This window comes from Vulpes vulpes, chromosome 15, assembly GCF_048418805.1.
Source record: "Vulpes vulpes isolate BD-2025 chromosome 15, VulVul3, whole genome shotgun sequence".
In the NCBI taxonomy this organism is placed as follows: Eukaryota; Metazoa; Chordata; class Mammalia; order Carnivora; family Canidae; genus Vulpes; species Vulpes vulpes.
The window spans coordinates 27,848,570-27,866,015 of NC_132794.1; the positions used below are offsets into that span (position 1 = coordinate 27,848,570).

At 37.6% G+C, this 17,446-nt stretch overlaps 1 protein-coding gene and 1 long non-coding RNA gene across 2 annotated transcripts in view; one reads left to right on the top strand and one right to left on the bottom strand.

The window, feature by feature from the left end:
• LOC140595818 (uncharacterized) overlaps positions 1-17,446 on the bottom strand; it is a 144,641-nt gene that overhangs the window by 69,852 nt on the left and 57,343 nt on the right. The gene's annotated exons all lie outside the window — the stretch shown is intronic.
• SAMSN1 (SAM domain, SH3 domain and nuclear localization signals 1) overlaps positions 1-17,446 on the top strand; it is a 139,623-nt gene that overhangs the window by 15,996 nt on the left and 106,181 nt on the right. Inside the window, 3 exon segments of the mRNA XM_025995656.2 lie at positions 8,765-8,802; positions 11,857-11,894; positions 14,553-14,639. Coding sequence (XP_025851441.2) covers positions 8,765-8,802; positions 11,857-11,894; positions 14,553-14,639 — 163 coding nt within the window.

Genomic DNA, 17,446 nt, shown 5'->3' on the forward strand with positions numbered 1-17,446 from the left:
TTAAATGTTGACCTCATCTAAAAAATACTTTCCTAGTGGCCTCTAGGCTGGTGTTTAACCAAATATCTGGGTATTGTGATCTAGCCAAGTTGATACAAAATTAATCGTCCTATCTGCCTTCTGATATTTATTTAAGTCCTTATGTAATCCCCACCCCTCTGTGTGATTTGATTCCTACAGAATTTGGCAAAGGTAACAAGAAGTCACTTCCATGATTAGGTTACAAAAGACCCTGACTTCTGTCTTGCTAGCAGGCTGGCTCCATAACCTTCTTGGCTTGAACATTATCATGAAGCAAGATCCATCTAGAAAGGCCCAAGTGGTAAGGAACCTAGAGCCAGTCAGCCTACAGCCAGCAAGAAAATGAGGCTTTCATTTCAATAGCCCTCAAAAAATTGGATGCTGCCAATAATCACTAAGTGACCCTAGAAGAGGATCTTTCCCCAGCTAAGCTTTGGATAAGACCTCAGTTCTTTGGTCCAACAACTTGACTGCAACCCTGTGAGAGACCATGAAACAAAGGACCCATCTAAGTCATGCCCATATTCATGACCCACAGAAACTATGAGATATTAAGTGCTTATTGTTTTAAGCCATTATATTTTGGAGTAATTTATTACAGGACAATATTTTATTTATTTATTTATTTATTCATTCATTCATTCATTCACTTACTTACTAATTTAAGATAGAAAGAGAGAGCAAGAGTGGAAGGGAGGGGCAGAGGGAGAGGTAGCCCGATGCGGGGCTCAATCCTAGAACCCTGAGATCATGACCTGAGCCGAAGGCAAATGCTTCACCAACTGAGCCACCCAGGCATCCTCACAGCAATATTTAACTAATATAGGAACCAAAATTAATTTGATAAGTAGCTAATCAGAATTATTTGTAGATAATCAAATCAGTGCTAGCTAATTCAAGCAGAAAGGAATATATCACAGGTTAAAGAGAGCTCGGAATTATTGGGACATTGAAGACAAATACGTAGGTGAGCTTGCAGGAATTACTCTTAGAAGCACACTACAAAACTTGCCACCCAGGAGAGCTGCTGCTTCTGTCAGATTACAGGAAGTAGCCAAATCAAGAAGACACTATCACTGTGATAAGCTGTACACTGTCTCTGCTGAGATTTGTCACTTTAAAAATGGATGCCCATGACTTGTATTTTGCCTCATATTAGTCAATTTTGTCTTGTGCCTTAGGTTGATAGATGTAGTGGACAGGACCAAACCCCACATCTTATTCTCATAACAAGAGAAGTTTCTTTCTTTCTTTTTTCCTTCATTCCTTCCTTCTTTCTCCCCTTCCTGCTTCCCTCTCTCCTCCCTTTCTTCCCTCCTCTTGCCTTCTCTTTCTCCCTTCTTCCTCTTCTTCCTCTTCTTCCTCTTCTGCTGCACATTGATTTTAGGTTTAGTGAATGACAGGTGTCATCTACAGCAAGAAATACATATGCCCAAAATATCTAGAGAGGAACATAAATAGCTACATAATTAAATACTATATTGTAAGCACCAAGCCCTACTTGTATAAGAATTCTCAGAAGGAATTTCAAAAGAAAAAATAATATAGTTGCCAGTAGCACAAGATTGGGGGATCAGATAAGCCTTATAAAATTTCAAAGCCTCCTAGTTCATTAAAATCTTCAAGCCCGATTTCTTCTGCAAAATGAAGAAACTGTTACTCTTATTCATCATTTGAGAGTAAAAGGTAACAATATAATTACATTATTAGCACAGTGGTTGGCACAAAATAAATGATCAATAATAGGTGTTATCTCTAAGAACATAACTGTGGTTTGTGGCTTAACGGTGCCAGTTCCACAGAGATGAGATTTAAGATTTAAAGGAAGAACTAGAGTTAAAAGTGGTGAAAGGAGGTGGTTAAGACATTATCACTGCACACTGTTCTAGCATCTTTCACAAAAGTGCTTAAAAAAGCACTTAGAGCCAAGTGTCTTATAAATGGATAAATGGACACATTGAAATGTGACATGTCATTAGAATAGGTGGAGTAATGGAGAAATCAAGGTAGGTGACTCTCAGGTTGGTATTCTAACCACTCAACTGCATTTCTTACTTGTCTCCAAACTATTAAAATTGGGAGTTTTTTGTTCTGTCTCCATATTAGCATTAGCATTGACAGAGCTATTAATAACATAGACACTAAAGGAAGAAAATGAGATTAACAATGGCATCCCATCAGTTAGGTCTTCATCAAACTATGAACAAGAGGAGTCAGTGTCAAAACAGTGTATGTAATCCTTTTCTTGATTTCTGGATTGTAAAATGACTCCTAACAAGCTGACATATAAAACATAGATTACCTTCATTAAAAAGACTGTACTTTTTTTCACTTTTATTTTTTTACCCATTATATCCATGATCATATACAGTTATTCCTCTGCCACCAATTCATGTGTGAACACTTTCTGGTGGTTTTAATTAGTATCCTCTCATAAACAGAGACTTATGTTAAAATAAAATGAAATCAATAGATTAAGGTTAATTATGCCTTCTTCTCTTTTTTATTTCCTAAGCTTATGATACAATTACTAATTGAATCTAATGAAAGCCATGGTTATCTCTTTAATCATGTTTTAAAGAAAAAGCTGTAAAGCAAAAAAGCCCATTCTTACTTTAATTTTCTCTTAAAAGCTTTTGTCATCCCTGCTGATTCTGGATTGAAATATTGTAGATTAGGAACCATGGCTTTGGAAGAGATTTTAAAGTTCGCATTCACCAGCCTTATTCTGTGGATGCAGAGACTGAAGTTCTGCGAGAGTTTTTGGATCTTGCCCAATGTAGGAGCAGACCTGGGGAAGCAAGCCAGGTTCTGGATGCCAGTTCAATGTTTTCTCATTGTAAGGATGGAATTTCATATTTTTACCCATCACATTTCCTAACAGACTTCTCACAAGTTTGTTTGGCTTGCTCTTGTTCCATTTGTGGCTTGAGAACTAAATAAGATAATGATATAAGTGGCAGCAAACAGGTGACTTAATAAACATTATTCCCCTTTCTAAAACCTGTGTAAATATAACTTCATAAATCACGACACATTTGAAGATACTTAAGAAAAGCTCTCTTTTTTAAGAAATCTGGAACGGAATCTTTTTGTAAAGGAAGAATCTTTTATAATGCAAATAACCATCCCCTAGGAAACTTGTTTTGTCATCCTGGATATTTATAGTGCTGTGAGAGGAGTTTGTTAGTTGAGGATTGATAGAAAGCTCACTTAGCACACCAGTAGACAAATGGCAAAATTTTCTGTGATTTACCAGCTCTGTCTCTGACAGATTAGATACAGTACCTGTGCATTCTCCAGGCACTACAAGCTATGTGATCTGCCCTGAGATGATGGGCCATGTGGGGATGCCGTACACCACCTGCTTCTCTTGAGGAAATCAAAATTCATTAGCTATATAGGGTTGTTACTCTTTGACAGGAGCTGGACAGCCTGGCAGGAAAGTCTACTTTTCCCATCCGGATGAGCTGACATTGCTTCTTCTTCATTGCATTCTCATGGGGGGATGAAATCTGTTTTCCCTGAGAACCGTAACATTATTATAGTAATATACTGGGGACCTCCAATGTACAGACTGTCATCTCAATTCAGTGGTTCCGGAAGTGCTCACTTTTAATTAAATGTGCCGTCATAAATTACTGGGCATTCTTTGATGATGATGGCAGCATCCACAAAATGATTAGTGCCTTTAAAACACATCAGTGTTGCTGTCTTTGCCCTTGTCTTCAAATAATACTAAATTATTCTTGTTAATGCTTTGATAAAGGTGTACTTTCTGAGTTCTTTGTTTAGTACTGGAAGATAGTATTATATTTTCTCTGCTTTTTCATGGCCACTCTCTGCCTGGCCAACAGTGCTCATTTGTGAGATCTCTGACCTAAATGAGAGGTAGATTCTGTATCTGCGCAGTCAAGTATAGAAGTAGCATTGTGTAATGGTTAAGACAGGCATAAAATACCAGTTTTACCACATATTCATTATGTGACCTTAGGCAAGAATCTCAACTGCTCTGTGCCTCAGTTTACCCATCTGTAAATGAAGTATCCTCATTTATAGTATCTTCCATTATAATAGTATCCACCTCATAGGAGTGCTGTAAAGATTAGGTGAACTACTATATATAAAGCATTAAGAATTGTGCTTGATAGTACATGAGTGTTCTGCCATTATTATTCTGCAAATATGTTAAATCAAGGAATAGAAAAGCAATGTGATTTAAAGCTGTATCATTTCTTAGCAACCCGCTTTAACAATTGGGTCAGACTAGCTACATTCACGAATATTCCTCTTTGCTGTGTGATCTCTTTGAGAACTTAGGAGACCTTTCCATCATGAGATTTTTCTACACACATTTGCAGGAAGACGTAGAGGCGAGGTAGAAGTCCACGGGCGGTAGGACTCCTTTACAGGGGTGATAGTTTGTTATCCAGTCACACAAACTTCCTCTCTGAGAACAGAGCTTGTGTGTGTGTGTGTGTGTGTGTGTGTGTGTGTTACACTCTCTCTGGTGGCTTTTAGGTGTACTGCAAAACTACTCTATTTTAATAACTTTGAAGCATCATAATCATCTTTGCCAGATGTCTATGAGACTTTTTTTTTTAAAGGAACTTCCATTAAATTAACTTTTTTTGAACATCTGCAGGAACTTTACTGAAGCATAGGAACCTAAGAAATGTCCAGAAATAGGCTCATTCAGTTTGGATGTGGCATTCTTGGAATTGCTGTATTTTAATATTAGTAAAACCATTTCAGTTATGCAAGTGAATCATCCTCCTTCTCTCAAGAGAATCAGTTGGACAAAATAGAAATTGGTTTAACTTATTTTAATGAGAAGTTATATGTATGCATACACATATATGTGTGTGTATTTGTATTTATGCTCAACTCTTGCTTCAATATTAAAATTCGATGTAACTAATAATGAATAATTAATTTAATGAAAAATAACATCATAAGTATCTTCAAAGTGTTTGGCATTGTGTAAGGATTTTATGAAGGCTAGCTCATTTAATCTTCAAAGTTAGGAAAATCATGGACTCCAACAGGATCCTGAAATTAGCAGTTGTTGATGGTTGAATATCTGAGAGAAGGACCACTTGTAATTCTTCTTTGCATCTAAAACAGTGTCTGAAACATAGCACATGCTCAATAAATATTTCTTGAACTATGAATGTATGAATGAGTGAATTATATAATTCCAAAAGAATATATTAGAATGAAAAAGTGACTAACATTTAATCAAAGTAGAGCACTATATGCATGACCCTAGACAAGTCAATTTACCATTTGGGATCTCAGTTTATTCATCTGCAAATCAAAGGTCAGATCTCTGTAGTCTTAAAAGTTCACTGTGGGATTTACACCATCACTTACTGCCAATCAATTTTCTCTGGTGCAGAAACACCTTTCACATTTCCATTAGTTAGGCAACAACAATCCCTGACCTATTCACTTCATTTTTCCTTTTTGACTTTGTGATTTGAAAGTAAGATTTAAAAACCAATAATGCAAGAAACAGACACATATTAGACTCAACCCCAAAGGACAGCCAACCGTAACCACTGCATGAGAATAGAAATATGGCATTTGATATCCAAAATCTCTTCTAAGTGTCCTCTTCTCTTTTTTCATTTTCAATTGTTTTTTTAAATTTGACCTTATATGACCTTGTTGCAGTTATGTGAAAATGCTTTACTCCTACAGCCTACGCTCATAGCCTTGAATAATAACACATGTTGGACATATTCTTTAGTTTCTGCCGGCCCATTTGTAATAATTTGCCTACATTTCATTTTTTATTTTCCTAACAATTGCCAGGGGTAAAAATTAAATTAAGCCACAAACTCCCTAGTGAATGAAAGGTAAGACTAATGATTAGTGCTTGATTTAGGGGATAATGAAACGAAGGCTAACAGGAGCAAGTTTTGCCTAGTATTTATGGCAAGTGTCAAATTAATGGACTAGATAGAATCATTTCATCGACTCGCTGAAATGGTATCCTCTTTTTGGAGTTCAGAGTAACACACACACACACACACACATACACACACAGATGTAGTTCTAAAAATAAAGCTGCATCTAGTCTTTCTTTGACTTGCTCCTCTAGGAATACAGGGTCTGAACTCAATACATAACAGTCTGCTTATGTAAGCAGAAGTCAGAATGGAAAGCAGCTGCCTTGAGTCTGGTACAAGGAGTACTAAAAATTGCTTAACCAGTTCAGTAGTAATCTACCACTAGGCAACATCCAGGGAACAGACGTATTATTAATTAAGTAGCTGTTGCCCTGTTTGAGTAATCTCTTCCCCCCACATAATCACACTTCAGTCTCACATTTAACGTGCTTGACTCTCTCTGCCATCTTAGAGGAAGCAGGTTGCCAAAGGAAAGCTACATTACTTCTTATATCTTAATAGGGATTAAAAGAAGTTTTAACCCAAAATCTTGTTCTTTTTCTTTTTCAAGTTGTATTTATTTAAATAATCTCCACATGCAACATGGGGCTTGAACTCACAACTCAAAGATCAGTACTTTTCCTACTGAGCCAGCCAGGCACCCTTCAAAATCTTTTTCGAAAGTATCCATTATAAGAGAACTCTGTAACACAACATTCCCAAACCAAAGTGATTCATTACAAGTAAAAATGGCTAACCTGGATTCCAGTTAAAGCAGAACAAAGTAGATAGTCCCTAGAAAATGTTGTGACAAAATATATCCTAAAAATAACCAATCTTTGTCCCTGGTCTTGATCCGGATGTCTCTATACCTCAGCCCAGAGCTAACTGTATCTCTTTTACCATAATCAGCAGTCACATGTATTTGACCAGTTTTGCCGGAGTCCAGGGCCTACTTAGCCAAGGCTTCACCTAAGTGAGGCAGAAGACTGTGTTTGAATAATACACCCCCCATCCCAGACTCAAACACTTAAAGCTCCATTGCACACAAGTTTTGTGAGTCCTCTGGAATTAATCTCTTTGGTAGAATTTTTCATACAGCACAAAATAAACTTTACCATGTAAAACAGAAACCAAGATCATGGATTACTGATATAAGTTAATTCAAAAGTACTGTGGTTTGTATGATTAAAAATACAGACATTATCTAATGTTTCCTATCTTTCATATTGCAAGTTGACCTTTTATATTCTAGACCAGACACCTCTTTCTCTATACTCAAAATAGGGAGAATCTATTTAGAAGACTATGAGATTTGCAATCTGAAGAAATTTATATAACAAAAAATTCATTAGACTCAAAACAGTAAATTCTGACTACTGAGACATATTTGGCCCAGATTTTATAGATTATGTGAACATGGAACTTGTTCCTTCCCAGTTAAATTCCAAATATATGTGATAGGAAAATATAACTACAAAGACGGATGGCCATCCTCTTTCCTGATGACCCTCACAAAGCTGGTATGGTTGCTGATGGTGGTGAAAGGAACACAGTTGGCTTCTAGGCTGAGGTGTGGAGACATCCAGACCAATACTGAAGGAATTTCACAAAAAGACCATGGATAGAGTTGGGTTATTTTTAGGACACATGATGACAAAGCATAGAGAATTGAAGGAGTGGTATGTGCTGATATGTCACCTCACCTCAGGGTTTGCTTCATGATTCTCAAGTATTTACCCCCATTCCCACCTGTTTAGACATTGTCCTGTGGGTGACCCATAGGTATCTTAACTTGGCAAAAACTGTTCCTCAAGTTCAGGGATGGAGTGTGTCAGCATCTGGAATTTTCAGTGACACTCTACTCACCAGCTTGAAATACGTAATTTAAATTGTCCTTGAGAGTTCAATCTTGACAAAAACATAACAAGGGTTAGAGAAAGGGTCCCTTCAGTTACTTTGTAGGGGAAAGGTTATCCTGGATTTGGCAGTGCTCAGACTAATACTATCAACCAATTTTCCTTTTTCTGATTTTCATTTATATTCTTCCCCACCTTTGCATTTCTATTTTTCCCCCATCTGGAATATTGGTTCCAATAGTCTTTACTACACAAATTCCTACCACACCAATCAAACCTCTCTACAACATGGTCTGTTGCCTATGATATAGTAGATAATCAAAAAGTACCCCGAGCATCAAAAATGTAAATGGTTTTGAATGAAGGAGAAGACGAATGATAATAGGAAAAATCTTAAGGGTTCTTAAAGGTGCCAGGGAGCAGTTTAAGCTCTTTCAATGATGGTGAAAGATGTGGCGACATATTCTTCCCCGAAAAGTATTAGGGATTTTGCACAACATTCAGTTACTCTGAAGAGAAAGGCCAGATGAATCACAGGTGTATTTCAACATACTCGAGGCATTGTGATAGTTTAAACTTTCTCAAAGGAAAGTACTGTGTGATGTAATTAGCATACTCCGGTGTGTATCTCCCCCCTCGGCTTTGGTGGGTTGATAGGGAATGAAAACTTGAAGTTATGAGGATTTAATTGCATGTTTTTATTTCAAAGACTTGCTCTATTAACTGACCAGGGCTTTGAATAAGATATAAGCCCTAGTTAATAAGGAAAGCACTCTACATCTCTCAAAGTTACAAAGAATAAAGAAAAAAAATTGAACTGAGATTCTATGACATAGTACCAAAATGCAAGGGGGAAACACCAGTCAGTTCATTAGGAAGGGGGAAATGGCACATTTGGATTACACTCAAAGATGTACCATACGTGAATTTTCCTTCTGATTTCTTAGAGTAGTATTATTTTATTTTCTTCTGTATTTTATTTTTCAGGAAGTTTCTAATTTTGAGGATGCACAACTAAAAAGAAAGTAAGTCAAGTTTACTTTGAAAACTTTACATTCTGTTAGTTCTGTAAGGTCAAATGGAATATTTTAGTGGTTTTCCTGTCAAAGCGCTGTTTAAAAAATTGTCATGTACAAATCTAGATATGTTTTACTCTGCTACCATTTATCCGTTTATGCTGATGCATAGGAAACCTGTGTTGTGACATTTCTGTACACAGGGATGTGAAAATTAAATTTCCAGAAGAAGAAACATGTGTTTCAATGAGGCTCAGATTAAAGTGGGAGCCTACTCAAAGACATGCTTCTATCAGTGACCTATTAATCTTCTGAAGAGTTCTTCTAATCCAAATAAAAATGTGTTTGTAAAGAGATTTCGGTTATTTAGGTCAGGCTTGGCTTTACATATAGCTCATCAAGCTGCCAGAGGATGTGGCACACACATGTTGCATAAGGTAATGGGATTTTAACTAACAAGCTGGAAATACACAGGGGCCGGAGGTTGGTTTATGAGGAAATTTCCAGATTGGTTACTGATGATACAGAATAGCTTTCTTGCACTCTGGAATGGTCTGAGACCAAATTGTTAATACATGAAGTTCTCTTTGGTTGTAGCCTTTCTGGACAGTCTTCCTTTCCTGCTCCCAAGGCGTTCTGTGCTTTCATATCCTTTCCTTCATTTCCTGTTCAAAGATTTTATTTTTTTATTATTTATGAGAGAGAGAGAGAGAGAGAGGCAGAGACACAGGCAGAGGGAGAAGCAGGCTCCATGCCGGGAGCTGACGCGGGACTCGATCCCGGGACTCCAGGATCACGCCCTGGGCCAAAGGCAGGCGCTAAACTGCTGAGCCACCCAGGGATCCCCTACCTTTCCTGTTCAAAGCTTTCTCCCAGTAAGGATATAAAATACATCCATAGTACTTAATTGGATGAGGAACAGCTTAGAGCACCTGGCAGGCAAGGGTAGTTTAAGCCACAGTTTACTCTTTACAATAGTGTCATTTTAAGCCTGACCTGGAGTAAAGAAGAGGTTTTTTGACAAGGCTCATCTCAATCTTAAAAACTGCCCTGTCTATGTCACGGTTCATTCTATCCACAGATAAGGAACTCACCAATTCCAAATAAAACAGTTAAATGAAATTAGAGCTATTGGCTTATGATTGATGCTTCTCTAGATCAGAGGATGCCAAAACATTGAGTGGAAGGAATGAGAGGGAAAAGTACCAGATACTGACTGAACAGGATTTTTCAAACTCAGTTACCATGTTCCTCAGATTCCAAACCATTAAAATAAAATTGAAGAATCTCAGCTTCCTTGATTCTTTTGTCCACCACTCCCCTGAAGGGAATAACATCTCGTGCTATTCTGCACCTACCTTATCTTATAATACTATAAATAGTTTTGGAACACTAACTCTTTGCCAAGAGGTGTCCTAAGCACTTGCATTAACAAGGAAAAAAGCAAACGCAAATAAAATGGTAAAGACAAAAATTATATATGCAGATTTTTTTTCTTACAACCCTGAGCTTAAGAAAAGGTGAACTTGGCATTAACTTAATGAGTACCAAGAATATTAAACAGTGGAAAACACTCAAGTTAGAAACAAAACTAATTATATGTACAGGACACGCATGTGTTCACCTAGTGCATAAAATAATTATCATGATAGAGTCAGCATAGTCCTATCTTCCGTCTCTGTTTTGGACATTTTATTATGGAAATTTTCAATTATATATAAAGGAGGAGATAATAGTGAACTCATATCACCAAGCTTGAACAGGTATCAACCTATAGTCTCTCTCATTTCATTTCTACCCACTTGACTTCCCAGCCCTCCAACCCCCACTATTTTTTCAAGAGTAGATCCCAGATACATAATTTCATGCTTTGATATATATTGTTAAAAAGCAACCACTGTATTTTTTTTAATTTTTATTTATTTATGATAGTCACAGAGAGAGAGAGGCAGAGACACAGGCAGAGGGAGAAGCAGGCTCCATGCACCGGGAGCCCGACATGGGACTCGATCCCGGGTCTCCAGGATTGCGCCCCGAGCCAAAGGCAGGCGCTAAGCCGCTGCGCCACCCAGGGATCCCTGTATTTTTTTTTTTTTTAAAGCATAAGCACATTACCACCACTGCACTAGAACAACATAAGAAAAGTTGTATAATATGACCAAATATATAGTCACTGTTAAAATTTTTCTAATAGCCTCAAGTGCTTTTTTTTAATAGTTAATTTGAATCGTGATCCAAACAGGATCATTGCAATGCATTCAGTTCACATTTCTTAATTCATAGGTCCTTCTCCATTAATTTGCTGAAGAAACTGGATTGTTTGTTCTGAGGAATTTTGCTGATTGCATCGTTTGTGGTATTTTTCTTAAAAAAAAAAAAAAAACATGTTCTTGTATCCTCTATGCTTCCTGTAAATTTTGTAGTTAGATCTCGAGGCTAGATAATGTTTAAGTTTGATATATGTGTATATATTTTAAAAGTAGGTCATCAGTGACTATATGCTTCCTGTTGCATTACTTTGGAAGCCTGTATATCTGGTTGTCTTCTATGCTTATGACTGTGAACTTGCTTAGTGGGTTCAGATGGCATCAGGCTGATCCATTCAGCACAAAGTTGCCCTTCAGCCTTGCAATGAAAAGTTTTTAACAGCATTTGTTGATTATCGCCCAGATCTATTGTTTCATTAGGGATTGTATGATTATATTCAATCATTCTTTCTGTATTTATTGAACAGGATTATTTTAAAAAGAGCTTTTCCACATTAACTATTTATTGATTATCTTGAGATACATTCATGTAAAAATGGTTCACTTTGTGTGTGTGGGTGGTTTATAAATGTTGCGTGGAAATTTCTGTATATTGCTTGGAAATTTCCAGGCCAAGATTATCCTTGCCATATAGGGTCAAGAAAATTCAGGGCTATATATAGACCTTCGTTATAGGTAGAATTTATGTCTGCTCTGAAACATATTACAAGCATGTTTAGGTAATCTAATTTCTGTTTAATTAAAAATATTATTTACTAGACGTAGACTTAAATATCTGTTCCTTTTATTCCTCTAGGTCAATCCGGAGATCTATGTCTGAAAACAAAAGATTTGGTTAGTAATTCATAAGATTACTCATGCAGATAATATGTTCTGTTTCTCTGAAACTTCTTTTCTCCTGCCATTTCCATACAGCAACAATAAGTGATTAATGAAAGTCAAATTGAATTGTCTTTGAATTCTATAGAAGAAATTTTTTTAAAAGGAAGGTGGTTCCATTCTAACTGTAAATGGCTAAGACAAAGAAATCATTGATTTATTCAGAATAATTTCCTTTTACATTAAAAATATAATTCTCTTTGATGGTTTATTGGCTGATTATCTTCCGCCTTCCCAACTTTAGCTTGGCTGACCATGGTCAAGGTGACCTCTTCAGTATCTTTTCAGATACATGAAACCAGCAGTGAATAAAAAAGAAATAAAAAATGGTTGTATTACAAAAGATTCTTCTACAGCATTTCCAACACCAGATCTTTTCTTTAGTTTCTGTGATTACAGTATTTGTAGTTATAATAAAGGCAATTGGCTTGATTTGCATTTAATTCTGAAGTAAATATCTATTACTTTTAGAAATTAATGGATGTCTCTCCTCTTATAGAATATAGTGTCACTAATTATAAAATAGTCACAGGGGATCCCTGGGTGGCGCAGCGGTTTGGCGCCTGCCTTTGGCCCAGGGCGCGATCCTGGAGACCCGGGATCGAATCCCACATCGGGCTCCCGGTGCCCGATTATTCAGACAATAATTTATTTTTTTAAGGATTTTGTTGATTTATTTGAAAGAGATAGAGCACGCATGCACAAATGGGGGGGAGGGGCAGAGGGAGAGGAAGAAGCAGACTCCCCACTGAGCAGGGAGCCCAATGCAGGGCTTGATCCCATGATCCCAAAATCAGCACCTCAGTGGAAGGCTGACACTTAACCAACTGAACCACCCAGGGACAGAGGCAGCAATTTATTTTTTTTTATTTTTATTTTTTTTAAATTTTATTTATTTATGATAGGCACACAGTGAGAGAGAGAGAAGCAGAGACACAGGCAGAGGGAGAAGCAGGCTCCATGCACCGGGAGCCCGACGTGGGATTCGATCCCGGGTCTCCAGGATCGCGCCCTGGGCCAAAGGCAGGCGCTAAACCGCTGCGCCACCCAGGGATCCCCAGCAATTTATTTTTAATGCAGTTTGTCAAACTCATGCATGCCTTTTCTCTCCAGCAGAATCTAGGAGTTGGATGCTCAAACTCCTTTCGTCATCTTTTTTTTTTTTTTAAGATTGTACTTATTTATTCATGAGAGACACACAGAGAGAGGCAGAGACACAGGCAGAGGGAGAAGCAAGCTCCATGCAGGGAGCCTGACATGGGACTCGATCCTGGGTCTCCAGGATCACACCTTGGGCTGAAGGCAGTGCTAAACCGCTGAGCCACCCAGGCTGCCCTCCTTTCGTCATCTTTTCAAAAACCAGTCTCCTGAGTAGGATCTGAAAGCTCATTCAGACCAAGGTGATTATCACAATGGATTCACCTTCCAAGAGTGTCTTCATTTTAATTAGGTCTGATATTCTTCAGGTGGCAGCAGCCACAGGGACTATGTACTGTCTCACTAGTCAAGGCCTTGTGGGCAGCTAGTTGTTAAATATTTTGAATATCAGCCCTGATTTAAATAATGCATAATCTTAAATAAAAGGAAGTAAGACAAAGTTATATTTTCCATATACACTTATTCACATAGCCTGCTATGCAATTTGTACACACAAGGCTATAGATGTTGCCATCTTAATATAATTCTTGATGCTTGACTGCCTTCCTGTAGTCAAATATGAGAGTAAATAATGACTTTAAAAGCAACATAGGTGGGCAGCCCAGGTGACTCAGTGGTTTAGCGCTGCCTTCAGTCCAGGGCGTGATCCTGGAGGCCCAGGATCGAGTCCCACATCGGGCTCCCTGCATGAAGCCTGCTTCTGCCTCTGCCTGTGTCTCTGCCTCTCTCTGTGTGTGTGTGTGTCTCATGAGTAAATAAATAAAATCTTGAAAGAAAAAAAACAACACAGGCATGCTGACTTTGTTTCCATGTGATGCTTTGGGTGCGTAATCTCAGTTTTGCTTTATCAATATGATGATACAACATGTGGAATGATCCTCTTTGGTAAGGAGGTTAGAAGGGATTCTAATGTCTTCATTTTATATTTTTAATTTTTTTTTAATTTCTTCATTTTAGTGTAGTTCTGTTCTTCACCACATGTCCAGGTTCTGCTCTAGGTGGTGTGAGGACAAGGGCGAGCAAGTCATCGTTCTTCCACTCAAGATTTGAGTTTCTTGAAACTATCACAACTCATTTTTCTCTCCATACATGAGATCATTAAGTTACAAATGATGAGGAATGTGGAGGGTCGAGGCACTTGAACTAAGCCTAAAATCATAAAGGTTAACTCAGGAAAAATACTTCCAAGAATAATGTAATCATAAACTATCAACAGGTATTTCAATTGCAGCATCCTACCACAAATGCTTGGGTGATTATGTAGCTCATGGAAATAAATGCGAGCCCACAGGACGCTTGGGGTTTTGCGTCAGGGACTACACTCTCCAGGATGGACCGCAGAGCTCTCTGATTATCACTTACCAAGTTAGAACTCTGTGCTGATCTTGTTTTGATTTTATATTTCTTACACTTACTGGACATATTTCTGCTAACCAATCCTCTACTATATTTTAGAAAGGAAAACAGTGAATGACACAATCTGGCAGGAACCCGGCAAGGCTGAGAATGATTCCCACATCAGAAGACACTGTCAGCTAAAAGGTAATTGCTAAATTTAGTTCAGCTGACTTAGCATTTTCCCAAAGTAGTTTAAAGGGCAGGTAAGACAACTTTATCTCTTTCTCTTTTAAAATAAGCAGGGCGTTGTGGTCTACTTAAAAAGGAAAAAAAAACAGGGACACCTGGGTGGCTCAGCAGGTAAACCTCTGCCTTCGGCTAAGGTCCTGATCCTGGAGTCCTGAGATCGAATCCCACATCGGGCTCCCTGCATGGAGCCTGCTTCTCCCTCTGCCTGTGTCTCTGCCTCTGTCTGTGTGTGTCTCTTGTGAATAAGTAAAATCTGAAGAAAAAAAACTAGAATAGGAAGTATATATTATTAATAGGATATATACCCATCTATTGGTGTGTAGAGATACACATAGATGTATAGAAAGGAAGTGGAATCTAGGTTGACTGTTATTCAGTTACCCCAAAGCCCCCTCCAGTGACCCTCAGTTTGTTTCCTATGATTAAGGGTCTCTTATGGTTTGTCTCGCTTTCTGATTTCATCTTGTTTCATTTTTTCCTCCATGATCCTCTGTTTTGTTTCTTAAATTCCACCTATGAGTGAGATCTATGATAATTCTCTCTCTGATTGACTTATTTCACTTAGCATAATATCTTCAAGTTCTATCCACATCGTTGCAAATGGCAAGATTTCATTTTTTGATGACTGAGTCATATTCTATTGTATATCTACCACATCTTCTTTATCCATTCATCTGTTAATGGACATATGGGTTCTTCCCATAGTTTGGCTACTGTGGACATTGCTGCTACGAGCATTGGGGTGCAGGTGCCCCTTTGGATCACATTTGTATCCTTGGGGTAAATACCCAGTAGTGCCATTGCTGGGTTGTAGAGTAGCTCTATTTTCAACTTTTTGAGGAACTTATATACTGTTTTCCAGAGTGGCTGTACCAGCTTGCATTCTTGTCCGTGGTGTACAAGGGTTCCCCTTTCTCTGCATCCTTGCCAAGTGGTGTGCCAAGTGATGTGGAGCATTTTTTTTCATTTGTCTGTTGGCTGTTCGTATGTCTTCTTTGGATAAATGTCTGCTCGTATCTTTTGTCCATTTCTTGATTGGACTATTTGTTCCTTGGGTGTTGAGTTTATAATAAGTTCTTTATAGATCTTGGATTCTATCCTTTTATCTGATATGTCACATGTTAACTGTTTCCTTTGCTGTGCAAAAACTTTTTATCTTGATGAAGTCCCAATAGTTCATTTTTGCCTTTGTTTCCCTTGCCTTTGGAGATGTGTCTAGCAAGAAGTTGCTGTCACCAAGGTCAAAGAGGCTGCTGCCTGTGTTCTCCTCTAGGATTTTGATGGATTCCTGTCTCACATTTAGGACTTTCATCCATTTTTGAGTCTGTTTTTGTGTATGGTTTAAGGAAATGGTCCACTTTCATTCTTCTGCATGTGGCTGTCCAATTTTCCCAACACCACTTATTGAAGAGACTATCTTTTTTCCATTGGATATTCTATCCTGCTTTGTAGAAGATTAGTTGACCATAGAGTTGAGGGGCCATTTCTGAGTTCTCTATTCTGTTCTATTGCTCTATGTGTCTGTTTTTGTGCCAGTACCATACTGTCTTAATGATCACAACTTTGTAATAGAGCTTGAAGTCCAGGGTTGTGATGCCAACCATTTTGGTTTTCTTTTTCCATGTTCTTTTGGCTATTCAGGGTCTTTTCTGGTTCCATACAAATTTTAGGATTATTTGTTCCAACTTTGTGAAATAAGTTGATGGTATTTTGATAGGATTGCATTGAATGTATAGATTGCTCTAGGTAGCATAGACTTTTTAACAATATTCTTCTAATCCATGAGCATGGAACATTTTTCCATTTCTTTGTGTTTTCTTCAGTTTCTTTCACGAGTGTGTCTATAGTTTTCTGAGTATAGATCTTTTGCCTCTGTAATTAGGTTTATTCCTACTTATCTTATGGTTTGGGGTGCAATTATAAGTGGGATTGACTCCTTAATATCTTTTTCTCCTCTCTCATTGTTAGTGTATAGAAATGCAACTGATTTCTGTGCGTTGATTTTATATTCTACCATTTTGCTGAGTTCCTCTATTAGTTCTAGCAATTTTGGAGTCTTTTGGGTTTTCCAAATGGAGTACCATGTCATCTACAAAGAGTGAGAGTTTGGCTTCTTCTTTGCCAATTCAGATGCTTTTATTTCTTTTTGTTGTCTGATTACTGAGGGTGGGACTTCTAGTACTATGTTGAACAGTGATGAGAGTGGACATACCTGTCGTGTTCCTGATCTTAGGGGAAAAGATCTCAATTTTTCCCCATTGAGAACACATTTATTGTGGACATTTTGAATATGTTTTTTATGATATTGAAGTATATTCCCTCTATCCCTACACTGTGAAGTGTTTTAATCAAGAAGGGATGCTGTACTTTGTCAAATGCGTTTTACCAATAATACATTATATGTTAATTTTATTTAAATAACAATTTTAAAAAATCATCAGAAACAAACTGAGGGTCACTAGAGGGGATGAAAGCAGGGGGATGGGGTAACTGGGTGATGGAGGGTATGTGATGTAGTGAATATTGGATATTATAGAAGACTGATTAATCATTGACCTCTACCTCTGAAACCAATAATACACTACATGTTAATTAATTTAATTTAAATAAAATTAAAATAATAAATAAAATCTGTGGTCTCATGGCATGTGCCTTTACAAATAAATGGACTACCTTAGCCAAAAGTAAAAAAAAAAAAAAAAAAATTTAGGTTGACTATTGAAGCAAAGAATCAATTGCAAATAATATTTGAAAGCCTTTAA